This window comes from Antechinus flavipes, chromosome 2 (assembly GCF_016432865.1).
Source record: "Antechinus flavipes isolate AdamAnt ecotype Samford, QLD, Australia chromosome 2, AdamAnt_v2, whole genome shotgun sequence".
Taxonomy (NCBI): domain Eukaryota; kingdom Metazoa; phylum Chordata; class Mammalia; order Dasyuromorphia; family Dasyuridae; genus Antechinus; species Antechinus flavipes.
The window spans coordinates 575,362,190-575,387,983 of record NC_067399.1 but is presented as its reverse complement, the minus strand read 5'-3'; the positions used below and the strand labels follow the sequence as shown (position 1 = coordinate 575,387,983).

Genomic DNA, 25,794 nt, shown 5'->3' with positions numbered 1-25,794 from the left:
ACAACATGGCTTAGGGAAAAAGAAAGCAGAACTTGGGTTTAAATCCCTGTTTTTCCACTTCCTAAGTGACGTTGAGCAAAATCTCAGTTTCCCCCTCTGTCAAATAGGAACTCAGCATTTTAACCAAACAAATATTAAAACTTTGTAGTATTTAAAGCATCATGAGTGCTGATACAAAGAGCAACCTTATATAGTCCCAGCCCTTGGGAAGCTTACAACCTCACATTGGCACTGCTTGCCTAGGGGGCTATTTTAAGTATAGGACTCTATAAATTGTAAAAGAACAGAACAGAACGGTACTTTCTTAGATAATGATGGAAATTGGAAGAAGTAGTTTCCCATCACCTAAGAGAGATTTCCTTTTCCCTTTCATCTGACTCCCCTGACTTATTAAAATAACAAACTGGGTAAAAAATGTTTCTGTTATTTGTAGAAGCTTAGAATTCAGTTGTGAAGCCTGTGGGTTTTTATGATATTACTGCCAATTTTGAGTGGAACCAGGGAGTTTTTTATAGATAATATAAACTATACAGAAGGCATCATGGCATATATTTGACTATCCTTATTTTCTATGTGTACCAAAAAACAAAGTCAACGGAACAACTGTAGAAGAAAATATAGATAGTATTGAGGGCATTTATGGTCTCATTTTTTATGTGTATTCTCAATCCCTGGCATAGTACTACCCAGCACACAATAGTAATAAATATAAAAATAGTAATAAATGCTTGCTGATATTTGTCTCCCATAGGGTCAGTTATCATGGATAGGCACTTTATTCCTTATTAGAGGAATTGTAATAAATATGTAAAAAGGCCACTGATTTCAAGCTTCTCCTATTATCCTTTACAACAAACTCAATCAGAGGTTATTTTGTCTCTGTGTGAATACCATGGTGATGGGAAGCTCACTACCTCATAATGCAGTTCTTTTTTCCATTGTTATCACTAGCTCAGTGGGAAACTGGTACAACTGAGGACTATAATAGGTTGGTGACCTCCACCTCTCAATATTTATAACAAGGAGAATTTCCAATGGGTGATATTTGGAGGCTGTGGTTAAAGTTAAAGACTACTGTTTTGTAGCTCAGGAGCATCAGAGTCTGATTATCATGTCAGCTGCAATGAGAGCTTACTTCAGGTCTAGAAATGCAGGTGAAGTACCTGAAATCCCCCCACACCCTGAAAATAAGTCACTGGACTCAAGTACACGAAAATATTTATATCAAAAATTGCTATGGTTGCAAAACAGATACCCATTTACAGTATTGGGGAATGGCTAAACAAATTGTGGCAGATAAATGTAATAAAATATTGTTAAAAATGTAATAGAATATTAAGAAATGACAAATATGAATAATACAGAGAAATATAGGCTTCTATGAACTAAGGTGAAATGAAGTAAGCAGAGCCAAGAAAACAATAAGCACACTAATTATGACAATATGAAAGTAAAGATCACAATCACTGGATTGTGCTAAATGCTAAGAGAACACAGCTTCACCTATCTACCCCTCCATTCTTTTGCAAAGGTGAGAGTTTCACAAATGTGGATCATCACACATTTTCAGACTTTTTGAAAGGATTGTTCAGTATTTTCTCTCCTTTTACTTTTAAAAAATTATTTTACATGGAGGAATACTGGGTGAAATTTAGAAAACAAAAGCTATTAATAAAACTTTATTTTTTTTTTTTTAAAGTCAGTGGTTCTAGAAGATAGTTAGTTGCAATAGAGTTGAATTGCAGCCCTGGTCCTGGGAAAATGGCCCCAGTGACATCAGTCCCAAGAGTAAGGCCAGGATGAGTACTCAAAGAGATACACAGGAATCACTGTAGCCCAGCCAGCAAAGGACATGAATCCAAGGAGGAGTGCTTACCAGCAGTTTTCAGAAGTTTCCTTCAGTCTGGGGACTACATACGAAGTCCTAAATCAGGCATGACAAACTCTTCACAATCATACTCCTCCTACCTGTTCTTTCAGCCTTTATATTGCTCTCCTTTATGCATTTCCAACTGAATTGGCCCACTGGCTATCCTTAGTACTGGACATTTAACCTCTCCCTTCTGCCCTTGTGTCAGTGGTCCCTCCTCCCCACTCATGTCTGCAATGATCTCCTCTCAACTCTACCCTGGGTGTATCCCTTGTTTCTTTGAAGGATTATCTCAGGTGCCATCTTCATAAAGTTTTTCCTGATGCCCTCAATTAATGCTCTCACAAAATTTTATGTTTTCTGTGACTATAATTTATTTATGTATTACAAGTAGAACTTGTAAGCTGCTTGAGGACAGAAGCAATTTTATATGGGCCTTTGCATTCCCAGCTCACACCAAAAGGAGGCCCTTAGTAAATATTTTAGAATTGGATGACTACATTAGGACAACGTGCTCTTCAGACTACCAACACAGTATGAGGGGATTCCTTCACTGGGAGGGAGGTTGACTGCATGACCTCTAATGCACTTTTTCAATTCTGATATTCTAATGGTTTTGTGTGAATACCATCATTGTGAACACCTGAGCTTATTAATGGGGAAGTTCCTGGAAAAACACACACATACCAATCCACATACAAGCAAACAAATATTTTTGACATCTTAAATGAAGATCAATCACTATTAAGTAGCATCAATTTAGGAAAAGAATGGGGAATTTAGAATTTCCAACTTAGTTAGGAAGTTAACTGCACCTGGGCTTGGTGCTAGTGCTTTTAGAAGGTTGTCATTTCCACTATTCCTGATCTCTTGTGGAGATGGGAATAAAAACACAAAACAGAGTTCTGCAAGCAATGGTGATTTAAAAACATTGATTTTACAAAACCAAATCATGGCTCTTCCATTCATATATAGATAAGGGAGGAAGAAAGGAGATCATTTGAATCACTATAAATTAATATTCAGAAATTTAATTAATTCACTATGACTGATACTTTTTATGGATTGGACATGAGTCTCAGCAGTATTATAAGAGAGTACAATGGATTAACAGGTTTGGTCAAAACGGTTTGTGGGATACCATATGTTTAACAAGCACACCAAGGTCTTGTTATAACACTGTCCACTAATGTGCAGCATTGCTTGCACTTTAGACTGAAACTCAAAAGAACCTTGGATTAATTGGAAGTTTTAAAAGGTTGTAATTCTCTTCTTCTCTCCATCTCTGTCCCTGTCCCTTTTTTTGTCTCTGTCTCTGTCTCTGTCTCTCTCTCTCGGTCCAATCTTATGGCTGTCAAATCTAATAGCTGCTTGAATTGAATTCAACTCATTTGACCCACATTGATCTAGAGTCAGAGCTTCTAAGTTCTCTATCAAGATCTTAGTATCTTTGTGATCTTGGACCAGTTACTCAGTTTCCTTAACTATAAAATCAGGGGTTGGACAAGATAATCTCTGGTCTTTTCCAGCCCTAAATCCTATGATTCTACTTTGGACCCCAGTCAGGGTATTTTGTTTTCCCGTGTATAGGGAGGGCTCTAGCACTAATTAGGACACTAGTTCTGGTACCAAAAGATCTGGGCTTTGCTACTTAACGTTTATGTGACCTTGTACACACAAGTTATTTACCCTCCCTAGGTCTCAGTTTCCTTGTTTGCAAACATAAATCATAAAAGTGACTTTACTGGTTATATCATGTGCTAATCTCCAGGGGACACTTGTAGGAAGACAAACAAATAAAAAAAGTTTTAACCAATAAAGAAACTGATGAGGGAGAGATGGAGAAACTTGTTCCAAACCAAGTAAGCTATGTCCTAGTCAACATCCAAACCCATACCTTCTGACTCTAATTCTAGTACTCCTCCTATGTCGGGAATGGGACTAGATCAGCTTCTTAAGAGGCCTGGGGATCCCTGGGCATCTCAGACACACTGTGGGGGGAAGGAAAGACCATCCTCAAAGTTAAAACTATTTTTACAATAATATTAAGATGGCAAGTAACAATAGAGGGAATCCTCATAAGCAAAAGATCTTTGGAAGTCCTCAATAATTATTTTAAATAATTGCTTTTTATTTTCAAATATATGCAAAGATAGTTTTCAACATTTACCCTTGCAAGAAACCAATAATCCAATATATGTTAACATGTGCAATTTTTCAATACATATTTCCAAAATTATCATGTTGCACAAGAAAAATCAGATCAAAAAGAAAAATAGAAAGAGAAAAATACAAGCAAACAAAAAGAGTGAACACACTACATTGTGATCCACATTCAGTTCCCACAGTCCTCTTTCTGGCTGAAGATGGCTCTCTTCATCACAAGACCATTGGAACTGGCCTGAATCACCTCATTGTTGGAAAGCCACGTCCAACAGAGTTGACCATCATATAATCTTGCTGTTGCTGTGTAACAATGATCTCCTGGTTCTGCACATTTCACTCCACGTCAATTCATGTAAGTCTCTCCAGGCCTCTCTGAAATCATTCTGCTGGTCATTTCTTACATTACAATAATATTCCATAACATTCATATACCACAATTTACCCAGCCATTATCCAATTGATGGTCATCCACTCAGTTTCCAGTTTCTTGCTACTACAAAGAGGGCTGCCACAAACATTTTTGCACATGTGGGTCCTTTTTCCTTTTTAATAATGATCTCTTTGAGCCTCAATAATTTTTAAGGATAATAATATAAATGAGTTATGTTTACATATGGTAAATGCATATGCATATGTTCCTGAGCATGTTTGGATATGTATGTGTGAATGCCTACGTATGTATGTATGTATGTATATATACATATACAAATGTTTATTTGTGTATGTGTGTGAGTCTGTGGGCAGGTATATACACACACATATATGTATATATAATATCCGTCCTTAATTGTAGTCTACTTTTGGGAGGTAGTTTTTTTTTTTTTTAAAGAATTTTACTTAAAAAACATTTAAAAAATGAGAACCATAGACCTAAGTAACTTTTAAATCCTGTATAAAATCCTATAATTCTTCACTTTTTTTGTAGCATGCATTCTAAGGCCAATATTAGGATTTATGATATAGCATAAAATATTAGGACTTTTTTTAAAAATGAAAGTTCTAGTAGTTCAAAACATGATGAAGATTTTCACCTTTTTACCTTTCTGAGAAGAAATGCGGACCTGGGAAAACTGGGTTCTCAAAGTGAAGGTGCTATAATGAATATTCTTTGAAATGAAGGGAGCACCAGAGTTGACAATTTTTGTGAATGTCTGATGACTGAATGCTGTTTCCTTTAGAGTGATTTTCAGTGGGTTCATTTTTTTTAACCTATTTGTATATTTTGAATATGCTTATAGAGTTCAGCTGGCACAGTAATGTTAAGGCAATTTAATTTCCTTGCAGATGTGGCTCTGGGAGGACAGTACTGCCTCTGGTGCTTGAAGCCACCCAACATCTGCCAGGGCCAGAGCACATATGGCATACTAACTCCAGTCGCAGATGCAGCTAATGCAGGAACAGTGGTGTCTGTGGTACGGAGATCCCCCCTCCTTCAGAAATACACAACTGTGCAGACAGTAGCATCTGTGTTACTCAAAACTTGCCCAGTATCTGCTGGAACAGTTATGTCTATCTATGGCTATTGCATCTACTGGGTCTATTTGTCAGAGAGCCGGAGTTTGCCATAGCTGGGATAAGACTTAGAAGGGGTGAGTTGGAATGAGGGGATCGCTGAGAAAGGGATATTAGGTCCCATAGATAGATACCAGACTTACAAGCTAGAAAGGACCCCAGAAGTCACCTCATTCAGGCCCTTCGTTTTACAGATCGTAAACAGGTGTGGAGAAACTGGAGTGGGTTACTCAAAGTCACATGGGAAGCTAGCATTCCTTCATTGGGAATATGGGAAGGAGGGGGAGACAAAGATAGATTTCTCTTCTTTTTCCTCTTCACTGTCTCTGCTTTCTGGATTTTTCCTCTTCTTCTTTCTCACTAGGTACTGATAAAAAGTTTTATTAGATTTTGAAAGGGGAACTGCAAAATGCAGTTATGCCCCTGGCTAAAACAGAAAACCGAGTTACAAGGGTCCTCAAACTTTTTTAAATACGGGGCCAGTTCACTGTCCCTCAGACTGTTGGAGGGCCGGACTATAGTAAAAACAAAAACTTTGTTTTGTGGGCCTTTAAATAAAGAAACTTCATAGCCCTGGGTAAGGGGGATAAACGCTGCTGCATCTGGCCTGCGGGCCGTAGTTTGAGGACTCCAGACAGTTTTGCACTGGGTCTTGGTGCAGGCTGCTGGTACCCTTGACCAAGAGAAGTAATTTCTACACTTGTTTCTTCACCTATCAAACACATTATCTTTCTCATTAACAATTTGCTTGTGGATGTTGGCTGGATAAAGACCAAGATCCCAATGCTTCATATAAAAGAAATGTTATGCTACTCATAGGCTGGATATTTATTGCCTGGAAAGCACCTGGCAAGGTATATAATGATATGCTGGATTTATAATAAGAGGCTCTGAATTCAGAGTTCCAGCTCCTCTTTATACTGTTCTAGCAAGTCACCTGATCTTGAAGGTTCTCAATTTTCTTATCTACAAAATGGGATGGGTGGATTAGATGATCTCTAGAGGCCTTTTCAGTTCTAATTCTATGACTATATGATCCTTCCTTACTGATTTCTGTGGGAAAATCCAAATAAAAGCAAATAATTTTTAAAATGTAGTTATTTAAATCATAGATAAATTTTCTGTTGGAAAAAATGATGTAGAATTGAGAGGTAATCAATTACAATGTAGTGAACTGTAAAATTACTCTATAAGAAACATTCACAATTCAAAAGGAATTATCCCAATTTATAGAAGCTAGGAGTGTGTACTCAGTCTGCAGGATCACAGAGGATATTCTAATTAAAGTGGGCTCAGAGCCAACCTTAAAAAGAACAATGGGCCAATTCTAATGGAATCATTATTATTTCTTGCCTTTTGTGGCTTTTTCAGTGAGGGACACTTGAATAAATTTTGTTTAACTCACACTTCCAGTCATCAGTTTTAGAGAATCAAACTTAAAAAACAAAGATGTAGGGAATTCTTTTTGTCTTTTCGGTGTCTTTTTCTATCCTTCTTAGTGTGTTTCTGTATTCTGTCTTTTGTTTTTTTGTTTTTGGTTTTTTTTTTTTCAGTGAAAGGCACTTTTAGTACAGGCTTGCTGACTATGCATAAACATCGCACTTAAGTGCTGAAAAGGTATTTCAATCCTCTCTTGGGGGTGAGTCTCTTGGGTATTCAACTACCTCTCTGAAAAATCTTAATATTAAATAAAATGATACAGAGGCTCTCATGGCATTTAGAAATTCGTACTACTAATTTGAGTTGCACAGTGTACTTTCTAGGATCTCCCCACATAGATATGTTGCTATTTTAAAGGAATGCATCTCTTGTCTGAATCGTCAGAAATCCTAGTGAAGAGGGTTAACAACTTAAAAAGTTTTCATTAACATATCTATGGGAGTAAGTAGCTGAGGGACAAAACCCCTACTTTTTTGCCAAAAGTGATTCCCAACTGAGCTTTTGTATTGATATGACTACTACCCATCCCCCACACCTTAAGCTATTTTGAAAGCTACATGGGGGAAAAAAAAAAACTTTCTCAAAGGAGTTCCTTCATTTGAAGAACTAGTCCAATCCAAGAAAGTTATAAGAAAATTAATGAAATATGAAACTGTCTTTTATAATTATTTTTTCTTCATTATAACTTATAGGGGTATTTTTGAAGCTCTCCAGACATTCATTTCCATAAAAATCTGAATGAAAGATCTTGGGATAGTTGGAATTTTTATTCTCTCAAGGTTGTTTATAGAGTTTTCCTGGAGCTATAAAAGAAAGTGAATTAGTGGAACTCCATAATGTAGATGCAAGGTGATTGCAAATCTATAGAATGCATTCAAATACATATTGCATATATATGTGTTTATGTCTATTCTGTCAATACTTTAAGAAATTGAGATTTGGTAATGAGTAAGTGTAGAGGAGTTTGTAATCCACATCCACAGAAGTAAACCACTCCCAGAGCCATCAATGAACAAAGAGCCTATGGGATTTGCCAACCGAAGGGGAGCAATGGGGTAATGGAGAGGAAAGTTAAGGATGGCTGAGTCTTGGGTCACTGAGGAGGGCAGTCAAGCTATCAATAGAACTAGGAAAATTAGTAGAAAGATCAAGTCTTTAAGGGAAGTTGATGGGTTCAGTTTTGAACATACTGATGACAGTGGGACATATTTCCTCTTGATTAATACCACAACCATACTTTTAGTCACCTGGATTTTAAAGTTTCTACCTTTGTTTTCTCCCCCCAAAAATTAGTTGCCAAGTCCTGGGATCTTAGATTCAGAGCTGGAAGGGATCTTAGAAGCTCAGAAACTTGAAATGACTTCCCTAGTCACATATATAGTAACTGGTACTCAGAATTTGAATCTAGGGCACTCTTGCCACTGAATCATTTCAGGCCGTACAGAGTTGTTGTCAAGCCCTTTCAGTCTATGTTGGAAATATGTCCTGTATCCATCCCCAAATCCTTTCTCATATAGACACCATCTTAAATACAGACTTTAAATATCAAACTACAGTCAACTTGCCATCAATTTCTTACTTCTCCAGGCTTCTTTACACAGCTGCCAAAATAATCTTCCCAATAAGCAGGTCTGAGAATTCTACTCTCCCATTCAAAAGTCTATTTGACTATAGGCTCCATTTGTGGAGAGAATGTGTCTTATCTAAACTTGTCTGTTCCTTGGAAACTAGCAGAAGTGTTCTCTGTGCAAGGTAAGTGCTTCATAAATGTTTGTTAAACTGAATCCAGGTGGACATTTCCAATAGGCAGTTGGAAATACGGGATTGGTTTAGGAAAGACACCAAAACTCAGTGTTTGTTTTTGCATGTTAACCTGCATAAAAATGATACTTGAAACCATAAGAGTAGGAGAGTGTGCAAAGAAAGGGGGATGAAAACAAAGCTGGGAGACACTAACATTTAAGGAGCAAACAGGACGAAGTTCAATATGAAGTATTAGGCAAGATAATAATTGAAGCAGTTAAGAATCAAAAATCAAGGGAGAAGAAAACATTAATTACAAGGAACTCATGCAGAATGTCAAAGGCTAAAGAAAAGCAAAGGAAGCTAAATGCTGAGAAAATGCCATTGGATTTGGCAATTAAAAGGTCAGTAGTGATTGGAGAGAGCAATTTTAAAAGAGTGGTCAGGAGAAAAAGCCAGGTTTCAGAGCACTGAATAGGGAAGAAGAGAATGAGCAAAAAGAAATAGCAAGTCTATTTGTCTGTCTGTCTATCACACACACACACACACACACACACACACACACACACACACAAAGACACCATCACACATACACATATATTCTGTGTATATGTGATACCCACACAGCTTATGCTTCAGATACAATCAACAGAGGAGATACAACCATACAATTCAACTTAGACTGACGCACTTATTCCCTATAGACAGGACTGTTTTCAATATAGCAAACATTAAGTTCTTAGTTTATGCAGAATATGACGCGAGGTTCCAGGATGATAGGTGTAGATAGCACCTTGTAAGAATCCTAACAGGTCCCTGTCATTTTGAGTTTTCATTCTAATAAAAAATGCCACATACACTGTAATATAATTCACACACACACACACACACACATAATATAATGTAATGTATAATTATATGCATGTCTATTATATTATATTATTATATATATTTATATATTATGTATTATATTATGTATATGTATGTATAATTATATGCATGTATATTATGTAAAATACATGAGTAGTCCAAACAAAGGGTTGAATGAGTCCAAAGGATCTTCCAAATGAGTGCAAAGGAGGTAGCATTTGAGTTGGTCTTTAAAGGAATGTGAGGGACAGGATTGCCCAGTAAATAATGGACTTCTAAGGCTGAAAGAACAGGGTTCAGGCAAGCCTAGCCTTTGACATGTACTGCCAGTTGACCCCAGGAAAATTACCTTAAATTTTTCTTTATGCTAGACCAGTGGTGCCAAACTCAAAGGATTAATGTAACCACTAAGCTGTATAAGGATCCCTATGGGCTGCATACTGACTATATGTAGCATTTATACTTTATTGTATTTTTATTTATGTTACAAATTTCCCAATTACGTTTTAATCTGATTTAGTAGCATTCTGGAGTGTTGCTGGAGTGTGATTTTTATATCTCCAATCTAGAATCTCCAAGTCTGTTAAGTTACAGAGAAGATGCTGACCTACCTTGGTAAAAGCACTATACTGATGAAAACACAGGTTCACTTCCTATCGCTTTAAAAGTATTAGTAGTAATTGAAGGGTTATGGTAGAAGGGAGGAAAAGGGAGAGGGAATAGGGCATTCCAGGATTAGGGAATCATCTATTGATACTTTTGCCTGCTATTTGAATAGTATAACTACTTAAAAATTATCCCAATTGATAATATTAGTTGTATGGTCTAGAAATTCACACATAGTAATTTACCTTGAGGAGTTGAGGGGTTATCTTTCTGTTTAGAAAGCGGGGCGCTCTGCTAACTGCTTTGAAGAGATTTCTGGAAAATTAAAAGCAAAAACAAGAAGAATGTTTGTAAAACAGAGTTCCTCAGAAATAGAAACTACACAAAGACAACGTATCTATTTCGTTTTGTGAAAAAAATAACTTTTCCTTGTGATTAGATGTCTACTGAAATGGTGTATCACATCAAAAACTCCACATTTGGAAAACTGTATGCATGTGTATTTGTAACCAGAGGAAGCCATATGTCTGGAATTTTGCAGAACTTTGGAAAGGCCAACACCTGAACTAAAGAGGTATGATTGTATATCATCGCCTTTTATATTAAAAAAGGAGAAAATATAATAAAAATACAACTGAAAGGCATCAATGCAATTAAATAAACATGCGTTAAATTGAACAGACCATCTGGGACAAAAGTACTTTGCTAGAGGAGATGGTTTATACAGAATTATGTAAAGAAAATGTCGAATATTCACAAGGTCAAATGCCCTATGAGCAACTATGCTCACAATCATGGGGGTCATAGTATCCCTGTCGATTTCCTAGGGGGCAAGGGTACTGAGAAAATTGAGATGCCCACAGCAAAATTTCTCTGGAGAGTTGTAAAGCTTTTGGGAGCTAGGAAAGGCTTAGGTACTCATAATGTACATTTACTATTTTGGCAAGTATTTCCACATATATCATCTAATTTAATAATCTTTTTATAATGAGGAAAGCAGTTTCAGAAATTGTAATTTTGTCTTTCAGATAATACGGTCCCCTTAATGTCACTGACCCACAACTCTCACTGCCTCCAGCTTTTCCTTCCTCCTTTGTTTTTTCTCTCTCTTCACAGCTCCCCTTCTCTGGCCCCAGGCCATTTCCTCCCTGGTTTTAGTCATATACAATTTCAGTTGTACATTTAACTCTCCTAGCTCCACAAGTGCTACTCTTTTAGGTATAGGATTCTTAACTTTTTATTATCTAGGATTCTTTAAATTTAACCGGAACCAATAGCCTTAATATCTGATTACTATGGTCTGGAAGGAAGGGGTTATTCTTTACTTTTCCACTCTGTCCTTTAAATCCAGTCCTGAGGTGTGTGAAAGGAGGCCTTGACCCTTCCCTATGGAGAGTCCTGGTCCTCTTTATCTTGAATTTACAATAAAATCATAGATTTAGAGCTGGAAGCAACCATGGGAAGCCATTAAATCTAATCCCTTTTTACAAATGAGTAAATTGAAGCCCAGATTATTTAAATAAATCTGGTTACCTTTTGTAAATCTAGGTAAACCCTTTTCACCTTTAAGTTTTTTTTTTTTTTTTATAAATGTGTATAAATAAGAAAAAGTGATCAAATAGAATCCATTCAGGAACCAAGTATTTTCTAATACAATTTGGTACATTATTCAATCCCAGAAAATACCTTTCTAAGACGTTAAAAAAATTCAAATTTGACTAACTTTTAAAATTTCTCTCTATCAACACACTTTGTCGTTGTTGCATATATATATATATTTTTTACAACCCAGGAATAACACAGTCATGACATCTTTATTCTATCCTGCCAGGACCCTGCACTGGGCAGTCAGAACCCATTCATCTCAGCAGGAGCCTACAGATAACTACCTTGGCCTCCCTTCCCTCAAGCCGATAATCAGTTTTCTACAACATTTTGGATTCTTTTCTTTAAGGTGGGGCAAGGGATTCAGCGTTTCCCTAGATTTCTTGGGTAGTGGTTTAAACTGAGGCTTAAGTAACATTTTCCTAAGAGCCCAGGGCCTCCAAGCAGTCCCTTCAGAGAAAAACAAACAAACAAAAAGGATCCCATTGAAACTGAAGTAAACATCCTGAGGAAATGACAACAATAAATAATTACCTGTGACTTGTTTCACTCAGTGCCCTCAGGGGCATTATCAGCACCCTACCCTTCAAATCGGCTCTCGAGTGGACTTCCCTTCGAGATCCTATCTCTACCCGGCGTGATGAAAGTGATGAATAGAAATTAAGCACTTTATCTCCTCTGGAGTTCGGGCAGAGAAAGTAACTGAATTCTCATTCCTAAGATCAGCATCTCTGCCACTATTATACTTGGCTGCTAGTGGAGCGCTTTGTTCGTTTCAAAGCGCTTACATATTTGAGATTTTGGAGATGTGTAAAAGCCTCGTCATCACGGCACTGAAAAATGGATCGCTTTAGAATGAGAGTCTGAACCCTGGAGGCTGTGAGGCAACTGTAAAGCGAGGGGCTGACCCCGGTGGGAGGAAAGCAGCCAGGGTATTAAACGGCGCAGGACGGAACAAAGGGAAAGAGAAATGGAGAAAAGCGCGTGTGTGGAAACGGATGTCTGGCTCCCAGGTCAGAAGCCAGGAGGACGCGAGTGGGGGAGGGAGAGTCCGAGTTCCCGCCCGCATGAGAGTGACACGAGGCTACTCGAGAGTTCGCGTCCCTCCTCTCTCGCCCTCCCCCAGCCAATGGGTCTGCTAGTACTCGACCAACCGCCCCAGGAAAGCGGTCCAGACCCCTAAGCGGTCACGCCTTCCTTCCCAGCCTGCCCCAGCCACGGCCCTGCGGAAGGCTTAGAAAGCTGTCGGGGGCCGGGAGGGATGGAAGGGCAGCCTGCGGGAGGGACAGAGCGACAAAGGCGGGCACCACTGGGCTCCCTGCCTGCCCTCCCACCCTTACTCCGGCCGCAGTCCGACAGCCGTTGCTTGGGGGCTGGCAGGTTTTGCGGACTCCCGTCCAGCATCTGGACCAGAGATGGGGACAGCTTTCTTGACTAGAAAGGGTTGGCTCGCTCCTTCTCTTTGCCTTTCCTAAAACCCTAGGGACAAGGACACGCGTCCTCCTTCGCCCCGCCTCCCGCTCACACCGGGGACCCAGGCCCCCCACCACCGTGGGGAGGAGGGACGCATCCAGAAGGACTGCACACTCCACTAGACCCCAGAGTGCGTCCGCGCGGGCGGGTCAGCCTGTCCATCCCATCCTCCACCCTCTCCCCATCCTCATTCCCGCAGACAGCACAAAGACCGCGCACACGAGCTCTGCCCCGGGAGGACGCGGCTCGTAGCAGTAGACTAGGGGTGGGAGGGCAAGGAAGGCAGGAGGGCGGGCAGGCGCACACCCCAGAGAGCCGAAGCTGCGGCTCCCGCCGGGGAGGAGCCTGGGGCGGCTGAGGACGGCTCCCGGGTCCAGCCTTCTTCCCGAGTATGCAGTCCCAGTCTTAAAGCTACAGTTCTCCTCCTCCTACTTAAACCCGAGACGGGGGGTGGGGGTAGTGGGGTGGTGGTGGGGCGGCACCGCGCATGCCTCGCTTGCTCCAGGCGACCCGGCGCGCATGCCCCATTCACCCGAATTGCACTAGGGCAGCTTTGCATTTGTCTGTGCAAGCTGGGCGATGGTCTGTTCCGCGGGAGTCCGGAATGAAACCGATCAGTTTCAGAAACTGATCATTATCCCTAGAGCAGGCAGGTGCTCTTTCTGACCTTAGGTGCACGCCTAGTCTTGTCGAAGCGTTATCGAAACGGGTTGAAATGAAATAGTGATCACCGTTGCGGCTTGTATGTGCGTGTGTGATATATGTGTGCGCGCGTGTTCGTGGGCGCGCGCGAGTTCCGTTGCAAGCTTCTTCTATTGTCATGTGCATTTTTTGTGAAGGTAGGCAGCTTTCCAGGCGGTGTTTCCGATTACCCTTTTTCTTTCATCTCCTAACACTTGGCCAGAATAAGTCTGCCCCCACTCAAGTTTTCTTTGTCCAGGCTTCAGTGATGAGCGTAACGCCGGGTTGGACAGACAATAGGCCTTCTCCAAGACGCACCTTTCCTCTTTGAAAGTGATTTACGAGGAGTAGGAAAAAGTAGTTTATGGGAGACGGTCCATTAGACTCGGGCCCCTTTATACAATTACCAAAAAAAAAAAAAAAAAGTTCAGCACGTTTCCCCCTTTAAAATAAGGAACAGCGAAGGGACATATGGAAACAATGATTTATCCCTGGTTGATAGATACAAACAAGTGTCTCGAGTCTTTATTGTTCTGCATTAGACAACAAAGAGAGGCGTTTGCGGCGGGGGGGAGAGGGGGAGGGGCGAGGGAAAGGAGGGGAGAAGGAAGGGAGGACGAGGGCGGGGGTGGGGGGGGCGAGGAAGGGAGACTGTTAAGACATCCTCCTCCCGCCCTCTCCGCTTCCCGCCTGTCCAATCGCCTCACACAGCGATAGTGTCAGTAGCATTGTAGTGTCAGCTCCTGCCCGTGACGTTGCGGTTCCCTTATCCCCCTCTAGTGCCGTCTGGCTGCAGTGGCTCAGACTAGAGGAGGGGAGAAGAGGAAAAAACGCTGAGTGAGTGAGTGGAGCCGGGGAGGGGTTCCTTAAAGAAACGCTACCATCGCTTGGCATTGTGGCCAGGCAGGAACTCCGGGGGAAATCAAATCCTCTCCATTATTACCCCCACCCCACCCCTCCAGAAAATTTGGGGTGGGGAACCAGGTGGGGGGATTCTGCAAGCATTTTATAAACCGGATTGCACTGAAAGAATAGATAATAAAGGCAAAAAACGGCAGCTGAGCCATCTCCAAGCAGCCGCCCTCCCTCCTCTCTCCTCCTGGCCATCTGCCTCGGGTTTTTCTTTGTGTCTGATCTTTTACTACTGAACCGAGTGCAGGAGGAGGAGGAGGAGGAGAAGGAGGGTGCAGCACACACAGGGGAACTATGCCCAGTTCGCTCTTTGCAGACCTGGAGAGGAACGGGAGCGGCGGTGGCGGCGGTGGCGGTGGTGGTGGAGGAGGAGGAGGAGGAGGCGGCGGTGGTGGCGGCGGCGGAGGTGGAGAAACCCTGGATGACCAGAGAGCCTTGCAGATCGCGCTGGATCAGCTCTCGCTCTTGGGGCTGGACAATGACGAGACCGGCTCCCTGTACGACAATGAGCCCCGGAAGAAGAGCGTGAACATGACTGAGTGCGTGCCGGTGCCCAGCTCGGAACATGTCGCGGAGATAGTGGGAAGGCAAGGTGGGTATTTGAAGGAAGTTGGGTGGGCGAAAGACAAGAGTGGAAGAAATAAAAAAGGGGGGGTGCTGTCCATGCTGGGTGGACTTGTGTGATGTGGGGTTCTGTGTGTGTGTGAGATATGCGACACTAAAAACTGAAGTGAACTAGCGATGCTATTACGGACAGTCCCCCCAGACAAAGAAAGTGCAGATGTGGGTTTTCCTGGAGCCTTGCTGCACCAAAGCCAAGATGCACTTTCACCTACTAAAATCACAGTCCATCTCACCCACCTTTCCCCACCTTCTCCCCGGGAAATTTAATTTAATGGGAAATGCATTCAGGGGGAAAATGTGGTCCCTCCTTTTTAAAAGGAGTGGGGGGGGAGGGGAGAATCTGGGAGAGGAGGAGAAGTCAGGATTTCTTGAAACCGAAATGGAGCATAGAAGAGGAACAATGGGCACGGGAATCAAGACCATCCGCATTGGGAGGGAGTGATCTTGCAGCCACTCTCCTTTCCCCCCTCCAACTGATTTGCTCTGAAGGAATGTGTTGGGCACTTAAGTGTTGATCAGCATTACTCCTCTTCTCTCCCTGTCTTCCCCCCCCCAACCCCCCCTGCAGCTGACTTGTGTTCGATTTTGCTTTTGAGCCCTTGGCAACTGCCATGTATTCGGAAGGTTGGGGATCCGATGGGGCTTTTCCTCGAGCTCCGAGCAAACTCGTCCTCCCTGCGAGTGCCCTCGCTCCAGTGGGTTTGCTTGAGGGAGGAACCAGCAAGTCGCCCCTCATCCCGCCCCATTTCCAGGGTCTGCAGCCGCGGACCCCTCCATCTCTGCGGTTACACGCGGATAATCGATATGTTTCTTTCTCTTTCCCTGCACCCCGCTTCCCAGGTTGTAAAATCAAAGCGCTACGGGCAAAGACCAACACTTACATCAAGACCCCGGTTCGCGGGGAGGAGCCTGTCTTTGTTGTGACTGGCAGGAAGGAGGATGTAGCTATGGCCCGGAGGGAGATCATCTCAGCCGCGGAGCATTTCTCCATGATCCGCGCCTCCCGGAATAAAAACACCGCTCTCAATGGCACAGTGCCGGGGCCGCCCAACCTGCCTGGCCAGACCACCATCCAGGTGCGGGTGCCCTACCGCGTGGTGGGGCTGGTAGTGGGACCCAAGGGGGCCACCATCAAGCGGATCCAGCAGCAGACACACACCTACATCGTCACGCCCAGCCGGGACAAGGAGCCAGTATTCGAGGTGACCGGCATGCCTGAGAACGTGGACCGGGCTCGGGAGGAGATCGAAGCGCACATCGCCCTGCGCACCGGGGGCATCATCGAACTCACCGACGAGAACGACTTCCACGCCAATGGCACCGACGTGGGCTTTGACCTGCACCACGGGGGCGGCGGGCCCGGCCCCGGAAGCCTCTGGAGCAAACCTACCCCCAGCATCACGCCCACCCCGGGACGCAAGCCCTTCTCCAGTTACCGCAACGACAGCTCCAGCTCTCTGGGCAGCGCCTCCACGGACTCTTACTTTGGCGGGGGGACCGGCGGCAGCACCAGCGCTGCGGCCACCCCGCGCCTGACGGACTACAGCCCACCCAGCCCCGCGCTCAGCTTCGCCCACAACGGCAACAACAACAACGGTAACGGATACGTGTACCCCGGAGGCGAGGCGACCCCCTCCCCGGACTGCTGCGCGGAGCTGCCGGGCTTCGATCCAGCTCCAGCCCCGCCGCCGGGGGCCCAACTCATCTGGTCCCAGTTCGAACGGTCCCCCGGCGGAGGCCCAGCGGCTCCGGTGTCGTCCTCCTGCTCCTCTTCCGCGTCCTCGTCCGCCTCGTCTTCCTCCGTGGTCTTCCCCGGCGGCGGCGGGGGCGCGTCCCCCAACGCCAACCTGGGGCTGCTGGTGCACCGCCGGCTGCACCCCGGCGTCAGCTGCCCCCGCCTGTCCCCGCCTCTGCACGGCGTGGGGGGCGAGCACCATCTGGCACGCCGAGTGCGCAGCGACCCCGGCGGCGGGGGCCTGGGGTACCCCGCCTACGCCAACGGGCTGGGCGCTCACCTGCCCGGCCTGCCGCCGTCGGACTCGTCCGCCTCGTCTTCCTCGTCCAGCTCCTCGTCCAGCTCGTCGTCGTCGTCCTCGGGGCTGCGGCGCAAGGGCAGCCGCGACTGCTCCATCTGCTTTGAGAGCGAGGTGATCGCGGCCCTGGTCCCCTGCGGGCACAACCTCTTCTGCATGGAGTGTGCCAACCGCATCTGCGAGAAGAGCGAGCCCGAGTGCCCAGTCTGCCACACCGCAGTTACTCAGGCCATTCGTATATTTTCATAAAGGCAAACACACCCACACACTCTCCTCTGCCCTGCAAACACACCCTCTTTTCTCTCCCAACCTTAACACACTCCCGAGATCTAAGATGAGCTTTTAAAGCTGTAGTATCTGCACATTTTTTTTTAATTTAAATTTTTTTTAAAGGGACTTGCCAGGATATTTGCATCAAGTGTACTGTAGCCTGGGGAAATCTCTCTACCATCTGAAATGCATGCTATAAAAATAATAGGAGCAAGGACATTCTATTAGTAATCGTTTTTACACTGTACTTTAAAATAGGAAGCCTCCAAAAGAATATCCCCCAAAGTTTTTTTCTTTAAAGTAGGAAGAAATGAATAATATTATTAATAATAATAATGATAATAATGCCTATATCATGTGTGGACTTTTAGTAAGTGTGTCCCTCTTGCTGGTAAGTCCCCTAGAAATGTTTATTCCAGAAATACAGTGGATACTTTTGGAATGTTCTTGAAAGGGCAAGGAATGCCTGTGAAACCATGATACTGCAGCTTTATTAAACTTAAAGAAACTGTAACATATCTCTTATATATATTAAAAAAAAACGTTTAAAGGTTTTAAAAGAGAAATTGCATTAATACAGATTGAAGTATTTTATTCTTTTTTGACTTGAAAAATTATATTTCATATTGCAAAGATGTTTACAAGTATTTTAATTTAAGTTCAGTGAACTTTTTTGTAGCTGGGTTAAATCTTTTTATTTTAGTATGGCCTTATGGCAAAGAACACTGTATTATTTTAATATCACACAATTGTGACAGAATTACAAACCATAAAATGTGTAATGCTTTGAACAGTATTCTGTTGGGATGGAGATTTTATAGGTTCAGAAAAATCTTTTAAATCTACTTCACCCAGCATATTTTCTATTCAGTGATATAAGACATATTTTATTCTATATTATTACAAAAAATGGAAATGTTTAAACATGTCAAAAGGAACCGTTGACGCTTTCTAACATTTGTATAAATAGAATTCAGTGGAAGTTACAAAAATTCTGTTGCACCACTAGTTTTAGTATTTCTATTTTAATACATTTGTTTACCACTTGTTTATGTATATGTAGGTGACGTTACTTGAGCTTAAATGTACTTTACTGAGCAAAGTTTAAAAAACAAAGTATATTTTATTTTATGATAAAGGGCCTTTAACCTCATGGTCAAATACTAATATTATATTTGCTGAGACAAGATTTGAAATTGTATCAAGAGTTTTATTTTTCTGACATTTAAAGTTCTACATAATAAAGGTAAAACTTAAGTAATGGTGCTACTTCATTTTTTAAGTATTTCTATATAAATAAAGTAAAATATTACAGAATATCAGTCTCTTGTGGTGATTTGTGCTTTTTTTTTTTTTTTTTTTAAACCAGGGAGTGTGATATTCTATAGGGAACTGTCCCACTCCTACTTTTTTAAGTATTTGATGTAGGCTAAACAGCAGGTAAGTTAAAAATACTTTGACTTTTATTGTATAATTTATGCACTTATTAGAAGTAATGAACTTGAGAGCTAAGAGTTATATTTGGCACAGTATAGCTTGGCTTTTAGGTAAAGGTGTTTTCAGCTCTGCCTTAGGTAAAGGTGTTTTTTGTGAAATGTGCATAGCAGCTGGTCTTATGTGGAGAGTCTTTGTGATAAGTGGAGATGATCAGCTTTCGGCTGCCTTGTTACAAATAGGGAGGGGCTCTTACTTAATCTTGATAAATTATGAAGCTTGTTTCCTGATAGGTGTCTGGTTGAGGGGCAGGCTAATTGGCTTTGACAGGGCTGGGTTTGTTAACTGGTTGTTGGTTCTGGGAGTTTTTGTTTGCTTTTTGACAGTCTACACCTGCAGGCTTGGGCTTGGATGGCTTTGGGTTTGGGGCTGAGTGTTTCTGTGTTTGACATCAACAATGCCTTGAGAATTGTGTTGTTCTTAGGATTCCCTAGATTGTTCAAATGCTCTTTGAGCACACTTACTTTGAGCCGCTACCCTGGAGAAAAGGAAACCCAGACACAGGCTTTTCTTCTAATGAGGGGTGGATAAGGTGCAGTGTCTCCGCAGGGAAGTCCATAAATAGAGATGCAAGATATATTCTACCTGTTCTTCCCTCCCTCTTCTTCAGGGTCCTTTAAGCCGGGAATGGCTGGTCCAAATCTCTCTGCAGTAACTGTCTTTGTGTGCTTGTCGCCATTGTTTGACTTGCCTGCTTTTTATGACACTGATGGATAAGGCTCTTAGAGATGCTGGTCAATAAGTATGAGAAAATAATGTTAAAAAGCTCATATTGGCAGGTTTTAGCTTTTTGTTTAAATAAAGAAAAGCTTTCTGACATCTGATATGTCCTTTTGACTTAAGGTACCCTTTAACATGTACTTCCTTTGTGGTTCATGGTATTCCAAGAATAAGTTTACACCCCTTCCTTAGCTGTTTTTAATTGCTTTGGCCATAACCAAAATGCTTTTTTTGTATCATCAGCTTTCTCCACTGCTGTACTTTTTAGTCATTGAAGACAAGGACTCTTAATAACAGACAAACCAAAATTCATAAGTCCTGATTGAATGTCTATAGGCTTTCCTTAGGATATTTTTTTAGGAGATAATGAATGGCTCATAGGCTTTTTGAGAGGGTGAAGAAAAGGTCTGATGTGGAGACATCTGTCGAACTGTCCAGTGAGTCATATTTCTTTACTTCCTAGGAGTGTTGGGATGGATAATCTCCGTTTGGTAGAAGGCATCCCGAGGATGGCTTTTGTCCCATCTCCCAAGGGTGTGCAATAGCTAGTAGCAGGGGGCCGGGGAAGGAAGGAAGTAGCTTCTCAGTATCAGGCTTGGCAGTAACAAGAGATTGTGTCTGCAGCGATTCCCCAACCCATTCTCCACTGCTGGAAGCTGTCTCTGCAGCAAAGTACCTTGAAAACAGCCCTTTCTTCGTCTGTGGTCTCTCTGTGTGTTTAAGTAAACAAAGAAAATACGTTTTCACAGTTGGGGGGGGGGGGAGGGAGTAGTAAGTGAAGGAGGATTTGAATGAAAACTCCTGGTCTCTGACTCTTGCACGATGTCTCACTTAAATACTTAGGGATCTACTGTATGCTAACTGTACCTGTCTTACTGCATGCTTCTATTCTTGGAACAGCTCTAACTTGTGTTTGGGAATATTGAAAGGGAAGGAACTAATAGGTAATGTCCTAAATGTAAAAAACAGATCTACAAAGGAAGCCTTTTCTTTTTTTAAGAAAACATAATAATATAGATTTACTGTACAATTGATTTGTATAGCTCCAGGTTAATCCTAGTTCAAAATTGAAAAGTAGGTCAGTTCCCCTCCTCCCCACCCCCAACCCTCCTTTTTGTCCCTTTTACTTCTTGAGAAACAGCTGGGTTGTACAGTGGGCAATAGTGCTGGACTTAGGACCTGATTTGGAATATTTTGAGGACTTCTTTGTTATGTGACAAGTCATTTAACCATGATTACTTCTCTGTAAAATGGGAAGAGATAGTAATAGTCTGTACCTCCCAAGGTTGGTGATGAGGATCAGATGAGATGATATTTTCAATGTTTTGCCAACCTTAAAGGGTTATAAAAAGACTAACTTATTATTAGTGGTTCCTCCATGAATCTTCCCTCCACCTTATCTGGACTGACAATTGTAGAGCTACACCTTCAGAGGTCATGTAGTTTAATCCTCTTATTTTATAGGTGAGGGAACTGAGACCTCAGGGAAGTAAAATAACTACAAGGTTTACAGGTAGTATCACAGGTGAGATTTGAACTCCAAAGGCACCTCTTTTCCATTGTTCTCTTTGGCTAGATTGCCTCTTCAGTATTTAGATTCCATTTATCAGTCCCCTCTTCCAGTCAATTTAATCGACCAATATTTGTAGCACCTACTGTATACAAAGTTCCCCCCTCCCCCAGTGCTATGTGTTGAGAATATAAAAACGAAAAATTGCCCAGCCCTTCTGGAAAGGAGCCCCGAGAAAAGTGAATTTTATCAAGGGTTATGGATGAAATGCCAGAAATTCCTTCAGCAAGCTCTGAGAAGGAGTCTACCTACTTATGGAGAGCACAAATTCTTATGTGGGGAACACAAATACTTAGGATAGGAGCACAAATAATTCTAAAACAAGATAGTGTATGGTGAGCAAAGGAAAAATGAGGACAAAGGGGTCTAGGAAAACTTGAGAGATCCTTTTCATTTGTGGGGGAGAGGATCAAGGAAGACTTCCTAAAGAAGGTATCACCGGAGCTGAGCTTTGAAGGAAGAGGATTTCAATTTTGCAGGGAGGGGAGTCCTGGGAAGCAGACATTTAGGAAATCCAGTTTGGTGGGAATATAGTGTGTGAGGAGCATCAGGGGGTGCTCTTGGGCAATCTGATACTTGAGTATTTTATATGGATATAGACTTGATGATAATCTAGGGCTAGACCCCCTTGTCCTACCAATAATAAAACTGGTGTCCAAAAATGAAGTCACTGACCCAGTGTTGACATCTATGAGTTAGTAACAGGTCTGGGATTTGACCCACACCCTATCAGTCCGTTGCACAGTGGTGGGAATTTTAGTCCTTTTGTTCCTTCCCCCCAGGGATATTTGCATTCAAAATCTCTAGTTGTGGATTAAAAAGCTAGTTATCTCCTGCTAAAGGAACTTCTGGTATTTTATCCTTACTGTGGCCAGAATTTGTTTTCTTCAGTGCTCCTTTCAGGCTGCCTGGCCAATTATCTTTGGTACCTCCAACCTTCCTCCTTTGTTGTTCCTATTTTCCCACTAGGTGGCTTCCCCATCCCCACCTGCCCTTCGTGCCCAGTTCTTGCAAGCCCCTTCCTAATTAAAAACTGCTCTCAAGACAATATTCTGTTCTCATCACATTTTAATAGGAATTAAAGCCTAAAGCAAAAGGGAATGTCAGTGGAATTTGAATCTTTAACCAGCAGTTGGGAGGGTTGGGGGGTGGGGAATGACAAAGGAGCCATTTTGAAGGAAGCAGTTCTTCCCTGTACCCCAGCAATATCACCTCTTTTGTAGACAATTGTCTGTCCACAAGGCCTGTGCTGTTTTCTATTAAAAATGGAAAGAAAGGTGTTAAGGATTTTTCCTTAAAGGAAGCAATAAAATCATGTTGAAACGTTCAAATGTTTGCTTCAGACAAAATTCACAAAAGGGAATGAAAGAAAAATTGAATTTATTTCTATTTCTCCAAACCCAACTAGATTTCATATAAAACAGTTATGGAGGCAATATGCTAATTTTTCTCTTGTCATGGGTAATTAGTCTGCAAAACTGAGGAGTTTACAACTGCTGAAGAAACTATGGTGTTTGTACCAATACTATTAAAAAAAATCCAATAGTTACTTTTCAGTTCATTCTCAGATCTAATGACACATTTTTCTACGTCACTTCCTCATCTTTCCCTTTGGTGATGATGAAGTAACTTTCTGTGGCATTTTTTGGACTCTGTTTTATAATAACTTCTGGACTGATTTAGTTTGGGCCTAGGAGATGACAAAATAATTACCTGGAATATGAATTTAGTCAATTATCTGACCTATATAATGTCAAAGGACAAACAAGAGTTAAAATAATCAGTGTCGATTTCCTTTTAGTCCTGATGGATTTGTGATGGAACAAAGAAGTACCAATTCAGTTCAACCTAATAAGTTCTAGGTAGTACTGGTCTAGACCCTGGGGATAAATATAAAAATAAAAATCAGCTCCTGCCCTCAAGGAACTTAAATTCTATTATGGGTAGGACAGGTAGGTGGAAAACATAACTATATATTCAGATAAGTGGAGGAAGGACAGACAATTTGAGAAGGGAATGAGCACTATAAGAATCAGGCAGGTGAGAAAAGGTTTCCGTAGGAACATAGTGCATGAATTGAATCTTCAGGAGTTCTAAGAGGTAGAGATGAGAAGGAAGAAAGACAATCTCTGAAAAATCAAGGAAGTTGGAAAATGAAGTGCTGTTAACAGAGAACAAACAAATAGGAAGATTGGCTGGGTCTCATAGCTGAGGAAGAATCAATCAGGAAAGATGAATTGGAGTCAGGTGCCAAAATCCTTTAGAGGCCACAGAAGAGGAACTTATATTTTATCCTAGAGATAATTAGGAGACAGTGAGTTTTTTTGACAGAGAAATGATATGGTCAGACTTGTGCTTTAGGATATCACTTGGCAACTGTGGAGAATATATTGCAGAGGAGAGAGACTTGAGGCAGAGAATCTAGTTAGAAAGCGATTTTGATGGACTCTGTGAAAAGTGGTGATGAGGTCTGATCTAAGATGGTGGCTGTGGGAGTGGAGAAAAAGGTATGAGTGTCAGAAAGGTGTATAATCTCATTTAGCAAGCGACTGGATATAGAAAGAGTTAATGGTGATTCCATGTTAACTGTGAACCTGGGTAACTGGAAGGGTCCTAAGGCCACAGATTGAGAGACTTAAGTTTAAAAAAAAAAAAAAAAAGGGACTTGAGAGGTCATCTAGTTTAAGCCACTGATTTTTACAATTAAGGCCCATAAAGGTTGTCTTTTAATCAAGGTCATTTAGATAATGACAGAGGGAAAATTTGAACTCGGATCCTCTTCAAATTTCGTACCCTTTTTAGATGGTCTTCCAACAGAATTGGGAATTTTAGTGGAAGAGCAGGTTTAAGGAGAACAATAATGAGTTTTGTTTTAGATATATTGAATTTGATCTGCCTATGTGAAATCCAGGAGAGAGATGTACAGTATCTGATAGTAATTTGAGGCAAGAACTCAGGAGAAAGATGGAACCTGGATGTAGAAATTTGTTTGTCATCTACATGAATAATTGAACCCATAAGAACTGATGAATTCATTGAGAAAGATGGTGTAGAGAAAGAAAAGAGGGTCCAAGGTAGAGCCTTGGCAGGGATTTTTGACTTTCTGAAGGAACAAACATGATGATTTAGCAAAAGAGACTAAGAAAGAGCAAGATAAGATACTGAGGAGAGCAGTGTTCTGGAATTCTGTGCAGGAAGAAGAGAGAGGTCAGCAGTAGCAAAAGTTAGCTTCCAATAATGATAAAAACCAAGGAGAATACAGCAGATTTAGCAATTAGAAGAACCATGGTAGATTTGGAGATAATGAGTAGTTTCATGCAAAAAGAAACCGGAATTTCAGAGGTCTAGGATTAAAGCCAGATTTCAAAGTATCTTTAAGTGAATTGGTAATTAGGAAATGGAGGTAGTGAGTATAGATCAGCGGTGTCAAAAGAAACAGGGACTATTGCATCAAATTGTAGAGACAGTTAGATGGCCCAGTGGCTTTGAGTCAGGGAGATCTGAATTCAAATGTGACTTTGAAAGCTTACTAAGAGTGTGAACAGGAAATGTCACTTAACTCTGTTTGCCTTTATCCACTGGAGAAGGAAATGGCAAAGCACCCCAGGATGGAAAGAAAGGTCAAAACATGATTTCTGCCCACTTTAGGATGAGGAAGACCACATAAAAATAATTACTTACATACAAGTAGAAGTTAACCTGGGAGAGGAAGGGGGACTGGGAAAAGCCCCCTGCAGAAGACAGGATTTGGGCTGAGTCTTGAAGGAAGCAAGTGAGAGGAGCTAAGGAAGGAGAGCATCCCAGGTCTGGGGGTGGCTGGTGCAAAAACTGGAAGATGGAGAATCTTGTAGGAGGAACATCAAGTAGATCAGGAGAGGTCAATCATAGAGTGAGAGGAAGAAGACCGGGAATAGGCCGCAAGTTGCTCAACAGAAGATTGAATAGTTTATCCTGGAGGTAATAGAGATTCACCGAAGTTTATTGGGGAGGGGGGAAGGAGGTGACCACTAGACATGTTTTAGGAAATCCCTTTGACTATTGAATTGGAGGATGCATGGGTATAGGAAATGTTGAGGCAAAGACCAATTAGAACAAAAAAGGAAGAACCAGAGATGGCTGACCTTTCTCCCAACCTTGAGTTTTTAATAGGAGTAATACATAGATAATTGGGTATTTTTCATGTAAACTACTTGAAAAGATGAGTT

The 25,794-nt window shown here is 41.9% G+C and overlaps 1 protein-coding gene and 1 long non-coding RNA gene across 2 annotated transcripts; one reads left to right on the top strand and one right to left on the bottom strand.

Moving 5' to 3' along the window:
* Positions 1-3,806: 3,806 nt before the first annotated feature.
* On the bottom strand, positions 3,807-15,274 carry LOC127551444 (uncharacterized). Its single transcript, XR_007951089.1, has 4 exons — positions 15,197-15,274; positions 12,347-14,771; positions 10,453-10,522; positions 3,807-5,915 (listed from the first exon to the last, which is right to left on the bottom strand). It is a non-coding gene; the product is annotated as an uncharacterized LOC127551444 (long non-coding RNA).
* Positions 14,769-19,122, top strand: MEX3B (mex-3 RNA binding family member B). Its single transcript, XM_051981170.1, has 2 exons — positions 14,769-15,470; positions 16,343-19,122. The coding sequence occupies exons 1-2, from the start codon at positions 15,173-15,175 to the stop codon at positions 17,782-17,784; spliced, it is 1,740 nt and encodes a 579-aa protein (XP_051837130.1). The 5' UTR covers positions 14,769-15,172; the 3' UTR covers positions 17,785-19,122.
* The last annotated feature ends 6,672 nt before the right edge of the window (positions 19,123-25,794 follow it).

Excerpts from the sequence above, each read along its gene's own strand:
- MEX3B (XM_051981170.1), top strand. The coding sequence starts at position 15,173 with ATGCCCAGTTCGCTCTTTGCAGACCTGGAGAGGAACGGGAGCGGCGGT. Across the intron at positions 15,471-16,342 it reads GGAGATAGTGGGAAGGCAAG|GTTGTAAAATCAAAGCGCTA; the intron begins GTGGGTATTTGA and ends CCCGCTTCCCAG.